The following is a 20727-nucleotide window of genomic DNA, read 5'->3' on the forward strand; positions in this document are numbered from 1 at the left end:
GTCAACAAATTTGTGTTTAATTTTATAATCTTACCCTTTTTTACACATGAAAAATTTATTTTACACGCAAGAGATCTGTAATTTACACATAAAATATCTAAAAAAATCATTTTCTTAAATTATAAATTTTAAAGAGGCAATGATGTACAAATAACACCCAAAAAAGCACCCTTTTGTTAGAGCATCAATCATATTTCATAGTAACTTTCTAATATGAAGCCTACCATATTCATATATATTCGTATATTGATTCGAGCAAAATTTACCAAGAAAAGAGAACATAGGTCATATAGTTGGTAAAAAAAAAAAAAAATTAAGATAGGTCATCTACACCACACCCCTTACACCCCTTGAGGTGTGATCCCTCCCGATCCTGCGTAAACGCAAAATGCTTTGTGCATCGGATTACCTTTTTTACTATATACGAAAACTTAAGTGCACATTAATGGGAATGGATTTCGCATGAGCTCCCAACGGTTAACAATGCTGACATTTCCTGCAAAAAAGCAAAATTCAAATTCCCTATAACTATTTTAGCTCGATTAGACTAAAAATTACTTTGGTTCATATGGTAGGGACAATAACCTAATTATGTTAGAAAACTATTGGAATTCTCCGCACTTAGACAACATAGAGAACCTCTCAAATCCCTATGACAGATCATATCAGCATTGAATTAGGAGTAACAATAACACAACCACCCAGTGTAATCCCACAAGTGAGATCTATGGATGATAATGTGTAGTGTATACGCAAACCTTACCCCGATCTTGTGAAGGTAAAGAGGTTGTTTCAGATAGACCCTCGGCTCAAGGAGCATTGAATTAGGTGTATGATCCTAAATCAGACTTTTAAGAACACAACAAATGGAAGCTAAAGAGAAATTTAGGCTAAGAAAATAGGGGATACTAGAAGATTAAAATGTTTTCATTGATGAAACATTCTACTGATACAACAAAGGAAATGCATAGCCCCTCAGAGCTTTTCGTTGCTACTCCCACTAATTTCCCTTTGCCTTAGACCTTATGAAAGGCAAACAAACCTTAGTGGGAGCAGCAAAAAGAAGCATAAGATAACGGGGTATCCTAAATTGGTTCGCGTATTTAGTACAACTATGTTACACGAATACTTCAGTTGCCTACTTACCTTGTCTGACGGGTGTGGCCTGTTCAAAAGTGGCAAAAATGTACTTGTACCAGATACTTACATACACCACCTTATACATACATATCCGTAAACAAGTGAATATAACACGTCTTTATTTTAGTTTATCAAAGGCCTTTACCATTTTACTTGACCTCATTTTGCAAGGCTGAGGCAGTGGGACCACATGATGCTCCATTCAACCATTTATAGGTTTTTGCCTTTTGAGGAGCGATCAGTTCCAGAGCATGTTGTAGACACTTACGATACGAGAAGTCTTCAACTGTTCCATCTGTACGTACCAACATAAAGCAGCGGGAATCTTCATATTCTTTGTGGTAACCAATCTGTGATAAAAGGGAAAGACCGTCAGTAGATATACCACATGTATTTCTCTATTTTTGCTTATGTAATTTTAGTACATAGTAGTATCGCGAGGTCAAACGTAAATGGGAGGAGTCTTACCCATAGTACATTGGTAACATTGTACATCACTCATATAAGGCACAAACTATCTAAGGCTTAACATCAGTAAAGGGATGAGCATGTTCATCCCTTTCATACGATATTGAGGAGGTGGGATACTATGTCCCCCTTCTTCACAAGCTATCGTTTTGGTTATTAACAATAAAAAGTAGGGGTCAATATCAAACACCTCACCATCAAAAGGTGGATTTAACTTAAAAGAAAATCCAAGTAATTCTAGCAATTTCATCGGCATTCGTTTCATGACTTTAGTTAGCATTTCTCAATAATCATGAATAACTTTCATCTATATCACCTTTATTTCCATTGCTCCTTTTCCGATCTTCTCACTCCTTCTGGGATGAAAATGCAATGCCATCATTACTATGGACTTGTCTGCTTCACTTAACTCGCGATCAATAGCATATCTGCACCATTTTAACAAGTATAAGTTAGTGAGGAATTTGAAATAGAGAAGTCACTTCCCACAAAAGAAATGCAACAAGGTGGGTAAGCAACATGAAAAGGAAAGAAAATACGTGAACAAACAAATTGTAGCAAAATAATGGGTTTCCTCAGATTTAAGCATACTCCTGAGAAATTGAAGATCATGCATGCGTGACGTTGTTCACGTAAAATATGAATTCAGAGAATGATTTCAGCCTGGCGCATATAGCCCGACATCACCGAAAAGTCTTGGCAAGTATAATGCTTTCTGTTTTGCTTAGGTAGTCAGTTTATCAGGAATAAGTTAGTTGCAAATTTAAAATAATGATACTTCAACGTGAAAGACTCAGAAAAATAGAGTTCCATACTTAGAACTTGCACGGACCATTGTGAATTAAAATGACAATGGCTTAGGGATATATGTAGACATACAGGCCCAAAGGAGAGGTTTTGAAGCCACAATGTCTGAAACATGGTCAAAGGATTAAATAATAAGCCTCTACTTGTGAAAACTGAGGAAAGAAAGAGAAAACAAAGGAAAATCGAAAGAGGGTAGAAGAAAACGAGAGAAAATAACTTTCTTTCCCTTGTCTGATCCCAGCAGGAAAAAAGATAAAATGGAGAATATTGTGTCATGCATGAAGAATTCACGCGCAATCCAATATAAAAAAGATTACTCCATAGCACATTCTCTCTCCAATCTTTCTTTAAAAACCAAAAAAAGGAAGGGAATTTTGCTCACCTTTTCTTCCTCTCTCTTCCTTTGCTTAGTTTCCTTACTTTTATCTTTTCTTTTCCTTTTTCTATTGGGGGAAGGGGCGAGAAGCCTTAGGTGAAGAAAACACTTGATTATAAATGGCAGTTTAGCTAGCTTAAAGTAGTAGGTGGATTAAGCCAGCTGGAGAATATCCTGAAAGCTAGAGGAGAGTGCTTGGAAAGAAGAGAAAGAAGTAGAAGGCTTCTTAGATAGTCAATGAGAAATCAGTAACCTGAGTGCCCATTTTGCTTCTACGGAAAAAAATATGCTCCTAATTCAAACTAAGATTCGTATTTGGCTTTAAAGCACCTATTAATTAACATATGTTTCTAATGAGCCACGGAGAAAGATAAAAAGAGAGTAATGAAGAGCTAGGGGCGACAATGGGTCGGGTCTCATCGTTTATGGGTCATGCGTCGAAAATCTTAACCGTGAAGCTACTGATCAAATATCTGAGTTGTCACGTGTCAATCCATCTAATACTAATGGTTGGATCATTTCAAACTTGCTCATTAACCCATGTATTGTAAGATCATATCTTTTACTACACGTCATCTAAAAATAATATGAAGCAAATCATTTCAATAGATAAGAATATTATGTATATCAATGCATCTAACTTCACTTATCTGACCAACAATTTAGCAAATTTACATATCAAAATATATGCTAACTTGATAAGCACAAAAAAAAAACAATCTCTAGATAACAACACAATCTCTATGTAGTAAAAAAACCACCTATTAATACTCAAGAGATAAATATTGAACCAGGAAAGCAAAGACAAAATCTTTTAGCTAAATTTCTTTTGGTGTAGAAGAAAGGCAACTGAAAATACCAAATTACTATCGAAGTCATTGTGTTTAACAAGTTAGACGGGCTCATTTTGACATACTAATGAGCTTAAAGCAGGTTGTTAGAAACCCAAAGGTTACGCAAAGGTGAAGATTTGAGGTTCTGTTGTGCTGGGTTCACGTGTTGTCCTGAGGAACAGCTCGGCTTTGTTAACAAAGAATAACCTTATTATAAGAGGTAAAGATAAAATATACATAGATAAAGAAGAGGAGAAATACAATTCATAGTCAATAAGCTGCAGCTAATAGATAGATTCTGTTTTTCCTCTTCTTCAACTACTTTTTTCGTTGGTGATTGGTTAGTATCTACTATCAGATTCTAAAGTAACTAGATGCTCGGATATATTCTCCCACCAGACTAACTCATATTAGCATAGACTAATCAGAGTCATTAACATTCCGATGACTTTGAAACTTAATTTCAAAGAAATACGAGAAAAATTACGCAAATTCCAAATATAACAGTCTAAAAAACTAAACTTTATCAACGAAGAAGGAATTGCATAAGAGAAGCATTGACATACTTGGACAGCATTTGCTTCAATGCCTGAGAGAGCTTCTTTATGTCGTTGAATGAAAGGAAACTTCTCAAATTTGCAATTGACCACTGGCTTTTACATCTCTTTGTATTGAGATCATCAAGTTTACAAAGACGTCGTGCAAGAGCCTTGTCAGCCGTTTCATTGTCTTCGTCAAGAGTGACCTTCACCTGTTGCTTATTTGATGTGACATGGTTGCCCAGCAGAGCATACACATCTGTTGGTGCAGCAGGCTCATATCCCTGATGAAAAAGGTCCGGATATTTTAGTCAAAGTCTTAAATTGGTTTATCATATCACTTATCCTGGTCTATCAGATCCATAAAATTAAGATGACAAATGACAAGACGAACGAATCTATTCACATTAAGAAATGAAAACTATATGCAACAGACCAGGATATGCCACATAATGTTTGAAGAAATATAAACTATATAAAATAAAATTTCAATGTTCAAAGTGTTCTAGCATGTTCAGTAAGTTAAAATAAGGAAAATTACAGATTCGATCAATCAAATGCTTGATAGATGCTTTGGACTTAGAACACAATGAAATAACTTAGTAAAGTAGCTTTACCAGCCCAGACCGAGAAGCTACAGATCACTCTCTCGAACAACAAGAAACACTTACAGGCTTATAGAGTTATAGGTAATACGCCAAACAATGGAGCGAGTTTACTTCACTTATTAGGTAAGATACACTATTAGATACTAATAAAATGTCATAATTATGTACAATAAGCTGCTGTAATGTGTCACATTTCATGACTCTCCTCTTTTATGATTATTTCATCGGTGTGCCTTTATCATTAACAAGGTACCATTTCGTAAAGGCAAAAGGGGAAGCTAACTGCATCTGATAATTAAAGATAAGAATTACCTTATAATACAGTTTTTTCTTTGGAAAGTTATCGACTAGAATATCATTAGCATGGAACCAAGGGGTGAAAGAAAAATATCCAAAGATGATTAAAACCGCAAATGGAGGAAAGGATAAGATCCTCAAAAAATTGCCAAAGCAAAAGTGTTAGCTAGGTCACTCAAAAATACAAGCAATGCTCTTTCCAAAAGCAAATCAGGTAAATAAGATCCAGCTTCCTTTTTTATAGAAAATAAATTTCATTAAATGTTTGGGCCAAAACAAAAGCTCCCATATACAAGTAGTATACCAAAAAGGTAGAAAACCTACAAAAAACTATGGTTTTCTACAAAAAAAACAGCTTACCTAAGGTCAATATTTTCAACTTATGTGGTAATACTTCACATGTAATGTCTGATAAATGGACCTTGGACCTAACTCACCCAATATCGGTAACAATAATTGGGATGAACTTGACTCTGATACCATGATAAATGGACCTTGGACCTAACTCAACCCCAAAATCTAGCTTATGAGATGAGGATTGCCCAAGACCATATAAGGAGACCAAGGACCTCAAATCCCACCGATGTGGGATAACTCAACAATGTCAATAATGGATTTTGAGATCGTTCTATTTATATATAGAGTCACAAATAAAAGGAGACATTAATAAAGTATCACATAATATGCACTATATTCTCTGTGAAAATCATATCTTCTTTTTGGTGAGAAGACTGAAGTTCTTTTATAAATATGCATGCAAAAAAGGAATACGAAGGAGATGATTATATTGAACAATAAACATGTGTATTCTCCCAAGTTGCTTTAGGATTGTATAGTTGCCAGATTTGTTAGAACTTATTTTCCATTTAAAAGCATGACCAGAACAACTCCATCAAAGACAAGAATCATATTATTAATTTTTTTCTCTCCTACAACAAAATTATGCTAATCCATCTAAGTTCATATCATGGCAATATAATTGATAAACCAGCTTGGTAATTCCACAACAAAAAAACAAAAAATCAACAAATGTGAAGTTCAATAAAAGAAAATTGGTTTTATACCTTTCCAGAATAGATAATGTCGAATGAAAACCCAGTCCCTGTGGAAGGGGTTTTTCCCCACGCCAATGCTTCCAGACTTCCTTGAAGATCATCACTTAATTCTGTCTTGGCAGCCCTAACAAAAGAGTCCCCGGGATGCTGCATTGGGTTCAACACGCAGAAAAGTTTCAAAACTTGGAGATACATCTCCTTGACATATTAACTGTTATCACTTGTAATATGAGAAGTAAAATATTTTTTTCTTGGTTAAAATATGAGAAGTAAAATATTAGAAAAAAATAAGGGGAAAAAGAGTAAGAAAATTGGCAACACATAAATTTTATCAAAATTCTTTTCTTTTAGCGGAACAAAGGTCAAATGTGAATCACATTACCGAAAAGCAGGCTTGCATAAATGGTGAAATAACACCAGCACACTTTCTTTGCTGCGCCAGACCTTTTGTATTCAACGGAACAAATTCCCCTGTAGCTGTGAGACAATCTGCTGCAAGTACCAAGTGTTCCGGAAGGATTTTCTTGCCAGTTTCAGAGACGGCAGAATTCAGATTCTGCACTTTAACTCATTGTTGTCAGAATTGTACCATTTTATTCTTGTAGTAAAGAATAAAAGGAATCTTAAGTGGAAATAACGTTAACATCAGAGTAAAGAAAATGTGGTTGCGTTACATATCAACAAAAAAAAGGCTGTCGAAAATTTAGACGAAAAAAAAGGAATCTCGTAACCAGAACTCACACGTAGAAAGTACTTCCATGCTACATCAACTCCATAGGCTACAGTCAGATCATGGACGTTATCGGGATGACTCCACTCCCAATCAATCAAATCCATTATATGGAGGCAACTATCCACAAGTGCATTCCAAAAGTTGTTCCGATCACAACTTTCTGACATAAAGACCTGCAAATATAGTTCCCCGGTAGAGCCTCTGGAAGATTTTGATGTACTTGGCAACTCTCTCCATAAGATATCAACTTTTTTAAATGCGGAGAAACCTAAAAGAAGGAAACATCAAAGATAAAAGACAAAATCAAATACTTTAAAATAGCAGCTCACCAGAACAACAAAAGGTATCCACAAGAAGAAATTGGGCCACAACTTTTTAGAGATAGAACAAATGTCCAAAGTTGAAGTCACTTTCAAATGTCCTCTCATTTGTGATCGATACCATTCATTAATCTTTTTCGCAATCATTGGCTGAAGGGATCCAACTACTTCAATAATCTAAAGAGGCCACAGACGCGTGACAATTCACATGCGAATTACACTCTTCTTTATGAAGATCAGGATTAAATGACAGAAATGACTTTAAACAACTCAATGTCCAAGATGTCAAAACTTTCCTGTAACTTTAGCTTTGCAAAAGCTGTGAATTAATCTCTTGTTTAACCTTTAACTCAACCCTGATATTGCCCGTATCAAGCAACTCCCTTTTTCCTTCCATAAAAACCCATGCAAGAAAAATGTTATTCTCTTTCATCACTTGACTACACCTTTATAGCAATATCATTCAACATCAGACTAAGTCATAAGGACAAAAGCATAGCTAAATAGCATGTACATTTCATGGTTTCTAAACCCACATTAAAGTGGCCAACATGTTTGTAAAATGATTTGAGACCCTAGAGATAATAGTTTCCAAACAACATAAACATCTAAACCAAAATTTAGTTAACAATCACTAAAAGATTTTCAGATCAGGTCCCGTAGTTGAATGGGAATGGATTCAAAAGTCATAAACTTGAAATGTATACTGAAAGACAAGGAAATCCCTTTTTACTAAAAAATGACCAGGAACATAGCCAGCCAGGAACAGATTCCATGTTCTTTGTCAATAACAGCAGAAGTCAAAACTCCTTTTCACAAAAAAGGATAGTAACAAATTAACAAGTACATAGCTCAAGGACATCAGCTTGCTAGGCAATAATATGGAAAGCAGAAAACAGATCTAAACCTTTGATCACAGTCTCAAGAAGGAATGGAATCACCAAATCACGAAGTGTATCCAGTAGTGAAAAAGAATCTTTTGAGGTCTCAACCACAGCAACTGCAATGCAAATTTTGGAATTCGCTTTTTGCATTTCAGCGACGGAACAATCCCTACAACATTTACAAGAAATAAGAGAATACGAATGCCTAAACAGTGACCAAGAGACTGTACAATAAGGTAGTGGAGGATTCAGAGTGAATTTATTTCATATCCCCATTTCCATGCATCCAATAACAATTAAAAGATAAACAATTAAAAGATTAACAATTAAAAGATGAAACCCAAAGCAAAGCATCTTACTTGCATGTTATATGCAGGCTTGGAAGATCTATTCCAGCTTCCATTCTAGTTGATCGATATCTCATGTTAAGAGCATCTATTACTGATTTCAGCTTCAGCCTTCTTGTCTTCACATATTCCTGAGAGAGCAGAATTTAAGAGCACAAAACCAAAAAACTACAAAAGGATAAGAAATGAATTTCTTAGTGCATTACCTTATCTATATGAAAATGACAAACCCAGGGACTACTGTGAGTGCTTTTATATGTTCCAGGGGAGAAGCTACATTATAGAAATCTTTAGTCAGATAAGAATCAATGAAAGGATATCAACAAAACTGGATTGCAAAAGTTTGAAAATGTAGGAAGAGCGTGTACCATATCATTACGGTCGAAACAATATCTGAAAGAAGAAGCCTTTCTAGATGACCCTTGACCTCTAAAGCTCCATATTCAAAACCATGAGCCCATCTGCCAAGTCTTTTCGAAAGAAACAGAGATGCAGTTTTCTCGCTACTATTACTCTTTACTCCAGCTTCCAGTATTTTCTGTTAAAGTCACATCCGAATACCGAAAAGTTTTACAAGGCTTTCAGCAACAAAAAAACCATAAAGGGCAAAAAGGGACAAGCAGAAACCAGCTCAACATCACATTATTACAATTCATATAATCTTGCAAGAAGTGGCTAAGAAGTCAGCAAGAAAGGCATGCAAGATGTTTTACCATTGCAATAGCTTGTGCTTTACAATTACATGGGACACCAAAAATCAATATCATGAACCCCAATTAAGAAAGAAAAAAAGTGTATATGGCAGCTTTTGAAGACACTAGGAAGCTTCTATTTTTTTCCTCTTTTGATCATTTCAATAGAAAGCTTCTATTAGTTTTAATTTTATCAGTGTTTTTAGGTCAACAAATACTTTCTGTAACCATGGAAGATGCTGCTAAATTTCAGATTCTATTTTGAAGAGCGCTTTTTTTAATTAATAAATAGTACCACTGACGTACTATAGGAGTACAACAGAGAGGTTCAAGAGCATCTTAACAGGCCAATAACATTAGTAACTAATATTTCTTTTGCTGTTTTCTAAGATGTATCTAGTTCATTGTCTTTAGTTACTTGAGGATGAAGACGTATTAGCCTTGGTTACAATGTCCAGTTCACTCAGGCTCCACAAGCTCCAAGTTACAAAGCCGCAAAGCAGTTCTAGACCTTCTACCCATCATTTATCTTTCCACCTACATGTTCCCGGTTTCGTTTATTTTTTTGTATGACTTTCAATAATGTCGTTAAACATGTTAGTGATAGATATGCTTTTATTCAGTGTTGTGTTCGATGATTATAAAGGGTGGGTCCTTCTATCTCCTGTCTACAGCCCCCCGTGTTGCTTCTCTGCATTCTTCTGCTCCTCCAATTTTCTGCTTCTCTTCCTCTTAGAACCTGTTTTCAATATCTAGCTACAGCTGCTGCTTGTTAATCTCGGGTCACTATCCTTTTCCCACTAATATTCACAATTCACAGAGAAGAACCTCTCTAGTGATAATAATAATAATAATAATAATAATATTGAGCATGAACTTCCACTTTTGCCCGCCAAAACGGTCCACTAATTCACTGTTGTATCCACATCAGTTTAGTTGTCAATCCTAAAAGCGAGTGGAAGATCTTTCGACCTAACTTTCCTATCAAACTTACAATGCAGAAATAACTTCACTATTCTTATTCTAAGAGTAACACCAAGTTCACTCCAAAGACACTTGGCAAATTTATTTGCCACTAAGCAAAAGATTTCTAAAATAGAGACTAAAATGTATGCCCACTATCAAAGGTCAAACACAGAAAAAATGAGGTTGCAGAAGTTGTCACTGAAAATTACCCTACAAGTCATATTACAACATTATAAAAAAGAACAGAGATAGCAAGAAGCTCAGCATCATCATCAACGAAGGCAAATATTTAAGAATAGAGCATCAAGTGATTGAAATTATTTCTGCACATGGACTTCTTTGATAGGTTGAACTTGCGAAGTTGACAATTCAATTTGTCAATTGAATAAGTTAGTATTTGGGCCAGCTTTTGAAGTCCTTTCTTTAAAAAGACTTTTAGATCCTAACAGAAACTTTTTCTGGAAATTGGTGCAATTGCTATAAATGAATTTTAAAAACTTCGGGAACGTTCAGCAGGTGACACCAAAAGATATGGCTACTAAGATACATCTTTCTAGAAGGGTAATTGGCATAGAAATTAGTAAATTGTAGATTCCAGGAAAACATCGTTAAGAACATTGGTTTAGCCCACATAACATAGTATACCGTCCCAAAAGTACAAATCAGCAGAAATAGAGAGAGAACCTTTAGGTTGAGTAAAGGTGATGGCTCAAGTGCACCGATAGGTAGATCCAAAGCACTGTATGCAGCTTCAGAAATGGCACAGGCTGCCAATGAACCAACAGGATGGCCACCAATTGCATGAGAAGCACGGTTATATGTAGAAGCAATTTGGTCTGTGTTGTAGTAAGAGAACTGCACAATTTGATTCCCATAAGCATTTCTCACTGTTCCATCATATCCAATGTACAGATCACGCATGAAAAACATAAGCTTACGGTTCAATGTTCCAGAAACATCAGCATGTCCACTAAAAGAACTATCACGGGTTGTCAATGAATGCACAAAACACTCTAGAGGATTCAAACCCGCAAGAAATGAATTCTCAACCACAGCACACGGGATGTAAGAACCAGGACGTTCAGGAACATTATGAGCTTTCTCAAAAGGAAGATGTGCTTTATGATTATTCCATGCATCACAAGAAAGTTGACGCGGCATTCTAAATGATAACGGAACCAAAGACTGCTGCAAACCAAGACACATGCTGTGTTGGACCAGTTTTAGCAGGTTGCCCTTACTCCCAGCTTTTAACATAGCCAGAAACGAATTCTCCTTGCTTGCATAATTATATACTAAATTCTGGATATCCCGGAAAACTTGCTTGAAAGCAGTAACAGAAGCTTGACTCAGAGAAGCTGACTTCTGCAGCATGATAGACATAAACTCCAAATCAAAACCCATGGCTTTCTGGCTTACTTCTAGGCTTCCAGCAAGGAAATCGTGATTATACCTCGTCATCAGCAGTTGGACATAAGATAGTCGCTCTGCCTCTTGCAAACCACAAAAGACTTCATCAATCATATTTTCTCGGGAATATGGATCAGAAGAGATGTAAAGATCGGACAATGAAACACTAAGACCCCTCATTGACAACCACTCACAAAGAACTGCTTGTGCAGCATAAAGGAGGTCAAGAGTGTCACCTCCATGGTGTTTAACAAGACTATAAAAGAGATTTTCACTGGCATCACGCAGCCAAGACGACCCACCAGAAGATGTCACAATCTCCCCATCACTAATACAGACGCCATTTGATGGAAAATCACAGTCAAGGTCTGATGGCAAAAACAAGCCGAATAACTGTTTCCCAGTCCAATAACTCCTGTTTCTTGATGGTGCTCGTACAATAGCAGGCATCCCCACTTGATGAGGACAAAACATTTGTAGCTGCTGCATCTGAAAGCGGTCCAAGAAAACTCCTTCTTCCAAAATTAAATGAGCAGCAGTTAAGCTGTCATGACTTAACGAAAGAAGATTTTGACCACTCTGTCCATCAATCAGCTGCCGATTCAGACCAACAAGCTCACTAAGCTCAACCCTAGAATCGATTGATTGCGGAACATAACCATGAAGGCAATCACCATCAAAATCCCCACGGAATGGAGAACACACAAGAGGATTGATTGAAAGAACAGAAATTATTGGAAGAATCCTAACAGACAGAGCAATTAGTGAGTGTTGATGAATAGATGGAGGTCGATTTATCAACACAACATCTCCATCAATTAGAGGTCTATATATTATATCCCCTCTCTGCAACTGATCCATTACACTAATACGAACTAAGACACCATTTCTACGAACGTGAATCGCTCCCTTCTGAAGAATCATAAGATCACAGTGATCAGACAACTTTTCCCAATTCCGTGAACTTAGGGGTTCCGCCATATGGAGATCCTCTGCAACATGACACGGAATACCAATCTCACCTAGCTTTATGTTGGGATCACCAACCACAACCATGCGGAAAGCATGGTTAGTGCGTTTTGCCAGAACCAGTTCTTTCACATACTTCAAACCAGTAGCAGGGGCATTAGGATCGTTGGTTAGTGACCTCTCTGCACGTATCTGCAGTAACAAAGGCTCAAATCAAATGTAACATTGTTTTACGGAAAACTGAAAAAGAAAGGGAAAACAAAACATGGTTGCATTTCTTGCCTTGGAAACTTTAATTCTATTAAAAACACACATGCTCAAGTCATTTGCTGTCCCTCTGAAGTCAATCAGCTTTCTGTAAAGCCTATTACTCTCATCCTGGGATATTAAAAGCAGCATATGACCAGGATATAAGAAAGCTGAGTGCCAAAAACTGTAAATCAATGATACAATCAAGAAAAGACACATTTCTAATCACTTACAAATATCATGTGCTGCCCAAATTCGGTGACACGATGACTATTGGGAGTCAAGAGGCAGCTTTTAAGGAAGATTGAGTTCTTCCTTCTGAGAAGTCCTTCAAGAAACCCTGGATCAACATCTTTCAGAATGCTATATACCTAAAAGTCAGAATGTTAATCAGATGCACCAAAGAATAGAAGGGAAGACAGCAAAAACATAAATCACTAATGAAAAACAGAGGCTAGCTGGTTCACTGTTCCATCACAAAGCTTGGACGGTATTTGACAAGGGTGCATGACAGTATTAAAAAGGCCCTAAAGTGACACTTGTACTTGCACCGGATTTTAAAGCCCCCCCCCCCAAAAACCCCACCCCCAACAACTCTCATCTTTTTTTCCATTTAACCACCTGTGCTTGACAAAATGGCTATTAACAAACACTCTGACAGTGTGTGTTGTTCAACTGCTGCAGATTTGGGCGATATATAACTTTTTCTACTTCCACTCATTCACTTTTTCTTGAGTTTTGACACTTGGTAAAATTGCAGGTCCCACTTCTTTCTTTTTAATCATTTTTTCTTGACAGAATTTTTCAATCAGATGCATACCCCTTCTTTGCTTAAAGCCCACCGAAAAACAACCCAAATCATCACCAAAATCAGTTGCTTATTTTTTTTTTACAATCATCCAAAATCCCAGAATCATTACCAAAAAATCATCACCAGTAGGGAATGGTCCCATCAATCTCTTCATCATTTTTTCTCTCCATTTAAGCTCTTCAAACTACAAAGCTCAACTCCATCCAAGCACTACGGTAGCTTCACTACAATCCAAAGAAATTTATAGTATGTACTCCATTAGCTGCAAGCGCCTTCTTCAACCAAACTCACCATTTATAAAAATTTCAGATATTAAACTGAATCAGCCAAATCTAATTCTGGATTTTCATCTCCATACATCAACCTCAAATGGAACGATTCATATTTTTTTTACGGACACTCCGTCAAGTAGAGGTGTTCAAATGGGAAAACCGAGAGCTGGGGGCCAGCTTTAAAATCTGGTGCAAGTACAGGTGTCTAGTTAGGTGTTCTGACAATTAAAAATAAAAAGGTTGAAGACCAAATGAATGCGCTGCTTTTTCAAAGTTCAAAAACATACATATTGCTAAATATTCAGCTAAACTCAGAAGTTGGATCTACATTCCTCATCTAACCCTCCATTACAGGGCGATCATCGCAAGCGAGAAACAACAAAAAGCTTCTGATTTTACTACAAATGCAGAGGGAAAGATCTAGAAAACTATCAATATTGTGCCGTCATTCTAACGGATATATTAACTGAAATACAGCAGCATCTTCCTGGCAAAAGATATACGCTAACTAAAAAGGGCTTCAGCACATGTAATTTCTTATTTATCGGTCAAAGGGCTATTCAATCTTCAAGTTGTGTCTAATCAGTAGGAAAGATAAAATATATCATGAAACGAAAAACAGCAACTAGAAGTTTTACCTCCCCAAAAAAATTAATCTTAAGAAATTTTGTTACCTGAGCATGTGTTAAAACTTTTTTGTACTTTGAAGAATTTAAACTTGCATCTTGTTGTGCATCATCTGGGATAAAATTCCAATAGTCAGAAGCCAAACTTCCTCCAGAAGTTTGCTGAAGCTTCTTTTCGCTCACTTCTGCAATAATGGCAGTCCTTCCAAACATGTCTTTAGGAGATACTTTAAATTTCATTGGTGGATAACCTCTTAAAATTCCCTGCTTATCAGACAGATAACAGGTCAAGAAATTTTTAGGGGGGGGGGGGGAATATTATAATTTACAGCCAGTAAGACTCACATCACAGTAATTGCAGGCAGATGTCGTATCAGCACCCTGGAAAAGGCAAAGCAAAGAACTTTCACCCTGGGAGCAAAAAGAACAGCAGCAATATCGATGTGTCGAATGTGAAGTACCAACTACCATAATAGCTTGGAATTTCTTTTTTTGAAAAATAGCGCATCTTTACTGCCTATTGGAATAGCAAGAAATAAACATATGATAAAGCTCTACACCAGAACAAAAGTAATAAATGTCATCTTGAAAAATGAGCTCATATCCGTTTTCTCTCCATTCCACAGGAGTAACAAATTCCAAGTCTTCTGAACTACTTCCAGATAATAGTACATAGTGCCTTCTTGCTAAGAGATTATATGCAACAGAAATAAGGGCTACCAATTTATTAAGCCAACTGGACATGACCACCTCTATCTGTGAATATTCCATAAGAAGAGGGAAGTCTGAAGAGGCAAAATACTTCAACCGTACTCATAAGAAGACGGAAGTAAAAAAAAAAAAAGGCGAAATGCCTCAAACAAACCAGTAAGATGTAACAGACTTCTTAAATACAAGGTGCTATTTTTCCCCTGTAAACCTGATTTTAATCAATTTGTGGTGACTGGTTCCACCAGGACATGAACAGAAAACTGACAGCATTGTTTAGGAAAGTGAAAATGCACACAGTTGTTTATACAAATGCACAAGAAATGGCATCTATTCATTGTATAGTGCTGAGCGGTGGGCCAGAACACCAGCATAGGGGTGTTCAAAACCGAACCGATAAGTCAAACTGTTAAGAGTAAATAACCGCCCAATCCGCCCGATAAGCAGCCCTATACCAGCATAGCATGCTACCTCGCCACAACGATGATACGCCAACTCGTCTTATCTCCATAAACTAACTATTATCAAAACCCAAATTACATCAGCTAAAACATGAATGGTGGAGTAGGAACTTGGAGCAAGTGCATTAACAAAAGTAACACTAAACTACTGTTAGTAACTGAATTAGAAAAAGGAATTACTTCCCTACATGTGATTCACCTGAAGAATTCACTAAGATGTTTTTGTGACAAATAGCTACTACATATGTTACTGAAAAAATAAGCTATGCTGCTAAAGTTCTCATCTTTAATGAAATGGTATCAAGTTTCAGTACTGAGTGTATAGTACCTGACCTTGACCTTATCACGCCGCACAGATTTACATCCCGGACATACTTTGTTCAGGATCTTTGCAACCTCTGATATGAAATAAGGATTGAGTATTGTGAACGGGAAGTTTATTAGTCCAAAATGACCTGGAAAGGATGTAGTAGACTAAATATTAGAACAATTACTTCCAGTGTAGGTGAAAGTAGTAATGCATGAGCTATTAGCAAATCATCAGCTTCCGCTCATACCTTCACATTTTTTCCCATCTTTTGCACCACAGGTGGAGCACTCAAAGATTGGATTCGGAAACCCCAATGCAGGATCTGTTACTTCATTCACTACTCCAATAACCTTAGCTGCCAATTTGGCCTAGAAAAGCAGGAAAGGCATAAATGTGGACAATCTCCATTTGATAATTAAATTTATCAGAAAGGTCTAAAATTAGCAACTACATCCATTCCAAATTTATAAGCCTTAGTTTGACTTGACATAGCCTATTATGATTAGACTAAGAAATAGATAGCAGTTTATAGAAATGTGGGCTCCAGGCTCCAAATTCGTGTTTTAGATTACTTCATAGTTCATATCAATTTGAGATTTTCAAGGTATAAAACTGAGGACTGGCAGATTTTGAAGTAGCAGGGTGTTTATAATGTAATTGTTAGTATATGAAACCTTTATTTAGGAACGCACACCATTTTGCAACAGAGAGAAAAGAAAACTGAGACAAGCTACTTTGGCCAGTGGGACTAGATCCACTGCAAGATACCAATAGAATGAAGCAGACATGCTTTCTAATTTGAATTACACCAAAAGTTTGACATATACTTACTGCATCAGTCTCCGATAAGATATTGAAAATTATGCCCTTCAGAGTACCTGAAGGCACTTGCTGCTCAATAAGATCATGCTCCATCTAACTCTGGAAAATAACAAAGTGGTTCAAGAATATACTACAAAGAAAGAACAGAACAAAAGTAAGCATAATTCATCTAACAATGAGAAAATACTTCAGCAATGCCTTCGAAACAATTCCACCCCAATGCAATAAGACAAGCCCATTAAGCTTTGTTTAAGAAAACATACCATTCGTTTTGGAAGCATTTATACGATCATAGACCACATAGCTATTATATCTCACTAGATTAAACAAACCCAAAAGCTCAGAACCCTTGTGACATTTTTTATAAAATAAATGGCCTATTTGATATTTAGAACAGGGAAAACTATTTTAAATTAAAAGAAATCTAACCATACTTGGGATGAGTTATTTGTCAGCCTTCCCAAAGGATTTGATTTGATAATTAGATAATTCCAGAAGTAAAAAACATATTAGCATATCAAAGATTTTGAATTGATATTGTAAGTCCTATATCTAGAATACTTAGTTCCTCAAATAACATTGCTTTGTGAAATATATATAGATATCAATCACTTTGTCATAATGGAGCATAAAAGAAGTATACCTCCACAAGCCTGACTAGCCAAGCCGGGGCTTGGACTGTGGACAGTCAATGGGAAACCAAAACTGGGATGTTAACTTGCCAGCCTGCCATAAAGAGATCTCCAACAATCATTTCCAAATACCAGATGCTAAAATTGAGTTGTTTCTTTCATTTAAGGGGAGAATGTTTTACAAGAAGAACCAACTTTCATATCTTTTTGGTGATTGGATGATACTGTTAAGATAGGTTTTTGGTTTAGACAAAAGCACGTAAGGAGGTAACGATGAAGCTGCTAGTTAAGGTACACAAAGTGGTATTTTTGGAAATGGTGTCAGCATATTTTCCTTCATTAAGGTCAATTAAATGACCTTAGAGCTCTAAAGTGCTGCTATACTCATCCTTTTTCACCTGAGATGGTAGAAGCAATTCCCATGAAATTCTTAACTAAGAGAAGATGATATAATAAGAGTGCTAAATTACCAAACAATACCTGACAAACTAAAGGGTAAGTTCCATATAATGGTCGTGAGACTAACTATGTTACACCCCAACATAATCAAAAGATAGGGTTCCTTAAAAATGTGAATGTTAAGATGGATATCCGATCATACAATATTGGACAAGTTATCCTACAAAAGTGCAAGTTGCACACAGAAGATAAAATGAGAGGAACCAAAATCAAAGTCATCCAAGATTATTTGAACGTGACCTCCAAAAGTACTAGGCGATAGGTGCAACATTATGATGACTGAAGGTGAAAACAGAGCACGAGTAGGTCTAATGTAGAGTCAAAAGACCTATAAACTCTTGGAATCAATGTACACTTAGCAAGACCAGAACAAAATGGAAAGGAATCATAAAAACGATACCAACTTGTTAGGATTACGATGTAATTGTTATTATTACACTTCATTAGGTCTAATGTATACTAGTCTGGCTAGGTACTTGTACGTCAGTGTAGGGATAAGTGTCAAATAACCTCTGATTTTAGAGAGCACCTAATTTCTGTTAAGAAACGAACTATCCTATATTGGAATGAAATAAGCCCGAATAGAGCAGATGGATATAGAGGATTTATATAGCAGACTCCCACTACTTTGGAACTGAGACATAGTTGATTGATTGAAGAGAATCAATAAGCAAATTTATTTTGTCTTCCCACCTTCTTTAGAAATTCACACAGTCTCAACTGGACTTCGTTGTTTCTGTCAAGTGTCTCAACCAAGCTTAGACGATATTGTCCTTTTAGGACCACATACTAGACCCTAAATGTAATCTTTACCCTATTATTTCACTGGCCATTTTGTTAACTCTAGGGATAACGTAAAAATAAATTGGCTTTAGCATGCAAGGGTATCCGATAAATCCAATTCAGAACATCAATAGCTTTAATAATCATGTCAGCCCTCTCTTTGACCTAAGAACACACCTTGATGAGCTTAAGTAAGCGTTTTTAACAAAATATATTTTGTTCATGCAAAGAACTCTTCTATGCCACTAGCAAAACAGCAAGACAGCATGCAGGCCTTGTCTAACAAACAGAAACTTTTAATGTCTTAATTTCACATAGGTTAAGTTTTTCTTAATTGAATTGGATGAACTCGCCCCTTACGCCTGAGTGGGGTAGCCCAAGAATATTTTAAACCTCTTCGGATGCCCATATATATCCAATAGGGGAAGATATTGTACATGCTAGTACAATTAATGCCCCAAACTGAATCTAATCCAAAATTAACAATAAAATAGTTGTGTTCACATGCCGTTCAACTCAACATTAAAGTAAATATTGTAATCAACTTTCTAACACGAAAATCATGCCAAATCGACAAAAAAAATCTCTTGGGGTGAGAAAATAACAATTTAACCTCCACCCAAGAAAAGAAATCAGGTAATGAAACTGATACCAAGAACACCTTTTACCTGCTAGCTGAGGCTTGACCCAATGTTCTCAAATTAGCAAGAAACCTCTCCTCTTTATCCCTGACAATAATGCATTCAAACCTAAATTTCATCAAGGCTCTGCAGTAACCAACCAAAAAAGATTCTTTTTCCTAATAAAAGAACAGAAATCAACTGATACGCAGAGGCGGAGCTACCCCTTGTCCAAGGGGAGTCAATTGACACCCCTTTACCGGAAATTATACCGTGTAGATAGGTCAAATTTATATATATGTGTGTGCGTGTATATATTGACTCCCCTTAGTGAAAATCCAGAGCCACTGCTGATATGTGCAACTAAAGACAGAAATTTCATGCCGCATACAGTTTAATTGTGAAACCTTTTACTGAAAAAACATCATCCAACAAAATGACATACATTCATATTACAATCATTCATAATGTTTCATTATTGAAAAGCAAATTATCCATTATCAAGCACAATAGTAAAGCAAGGGGCCCAAATTTTTGTTTTTTACTACCTAGAAGAATAAGACAAAAAGTCTAAAACCCTATTGATCCTAAAACCCTCCTCTATAAACAAAAAAGTTCAAACACCAAATACCCATTAATCCAAACAAATAAGAAAATCAAAAAGAACTTATAATCCACATTGCCCTACCCATTACTCATCAATAACACAACTATACAAGACATGCAAAAAAACAAGAAACAGAACTAAACAAATTACACATATACAGCTATATAAGTGATCAGCAGAATTAAAAAATCCAATCTTTACATTAAAAGAAACAAAAAGGATCAAGAAAAAATCAGATGATCATTCAACACTATAATAACATCAACATCCACATTGATATTAAAGTTTTGATTTTTACCAAAAAAAAAACCAAAGCTTTACACTTACCTTTGCCAAAAGCTGAGAGTTCAGGGTTGAGCAGTTGTTGTTTTGGTTGGGGGGTGGGGGAGGGGGTGGGGGTGGGGGGAAATGAAAGGACTAGTACTGTCTTCTTCTGGCAAAATCTTAAGGACTTTAATGTAAACAGAAGAGCTAGAAGCAGAGAGGTTCAAGAAAAGGGAATAGGTTGAGAAATTAATACTGTGCTACACAAATTCTAGACAAAATGGTAAATAATATGAAAATCGAGGGCATAAAACTTTTAAGGGTTTGGTTTCAGAGTTCGAGATTATGCAGTGGGCTTTGGATGTAACCGTCGAGTTTTTGTGAGTGGCGTCGCAGTTACGACAAAAGTTATAGGGGTTAGATTCTGTCATATATTTAAACCCTGCTTTTTTCCTTAATTACTATTTTAACCCTTTTTTATTTTTCCAACACAAAAGTGGTCCTACCCCTTTTGCGTCAATTTATATGTCACTCTTTCCAATCCCTTTATATAAATAACTTTGAAAACGTAAAATTCTTTGTATTATTCTCTCCTATCCATAATAATTAATTTTTTGGCCTTTATATTTTAGTTCAAAATAAATATTTTTTTACATAAT

The 20727-nt window shown here is 36.2% G+C and overlaps 1 protein-coding gene across 4 annotated transcripts; it reads right to left on the reverse strand.

Moving 5' to 3' along the window:
* Positions 1–906: 906 nt before the first annotated feature.
* On the reverse strand, positions 907–20200 carry LOC104243891 (DNA-directed RNA polymerase IV subunit 1). Of its 4 annotated transcripts, XM_070152957.1 has the most exons (22): positions 20132–20200; positions 19246–19305; positions 17694–17733; positions 17347–17429; positions 16713–16802; positions 16129–16249; positions 15905–16026; positions 14748–14783; positions 14451–14666; positions 12927–13064; positions 12727–12822; positions 10750–12636; positions 8776–8945; positions 8614–8680; positions 8420–8538; positions 8084–8229; positions 6865–7124; positions 6506–6679; positions 6133–6270; positions 4191–4447; positions 1925–2036; positions 907–1490 (listed from the first exon to the last, which is right to left on the reverse strand). In XM_070152957.1, exons 5-22 carry the CDS (start codon positions 16794–16796, stop codon positions 1290–1292), a joined length of 4344 nt encoding a protein of 1447 aa, XP_070009058.1. In that variant the 5' UTR covers positions 16797–16802; positions 17347–17429; positions 17694–17733; positions 19246–19305; positions 20132–20200; the 3' UTR covers positions 907–1289. The 4 variants fall into 4 exon arrangements, with proteins under 4 accessions (XP_070009058.1, XP_009797463.1, XP_070009059.1 ...); XM_009799161.2 differs by lacking the exon at positions 17694–17733; XM_070152958.1 differs by lacking the exons at positions 16129–16249; positions 16713–16802; positions 17347–17429; ... (1 more) ...; positions 19246–19305; positions 20132–20200 and having other exon boundaries at positions 15900–15949.
* Positions 20201–20727: the final 527 nt, after the last annotated feature.

Source organism: Nicotiana sylvestris, chromosome 8 (assembly GCF_000393655.2).
Source record: "Nicotiana sylvestris chromosome 8, ASM39365v2, whole genome shotgun sequence".
Classification (NCBI taxonomy): domain Eukaryota; kingdom Viridiplantae; phylum Streptophyta; class Magnoliopsida; order Solanales; family Solanaceae; genus Nicotiana; species Nicotiana sylvestris.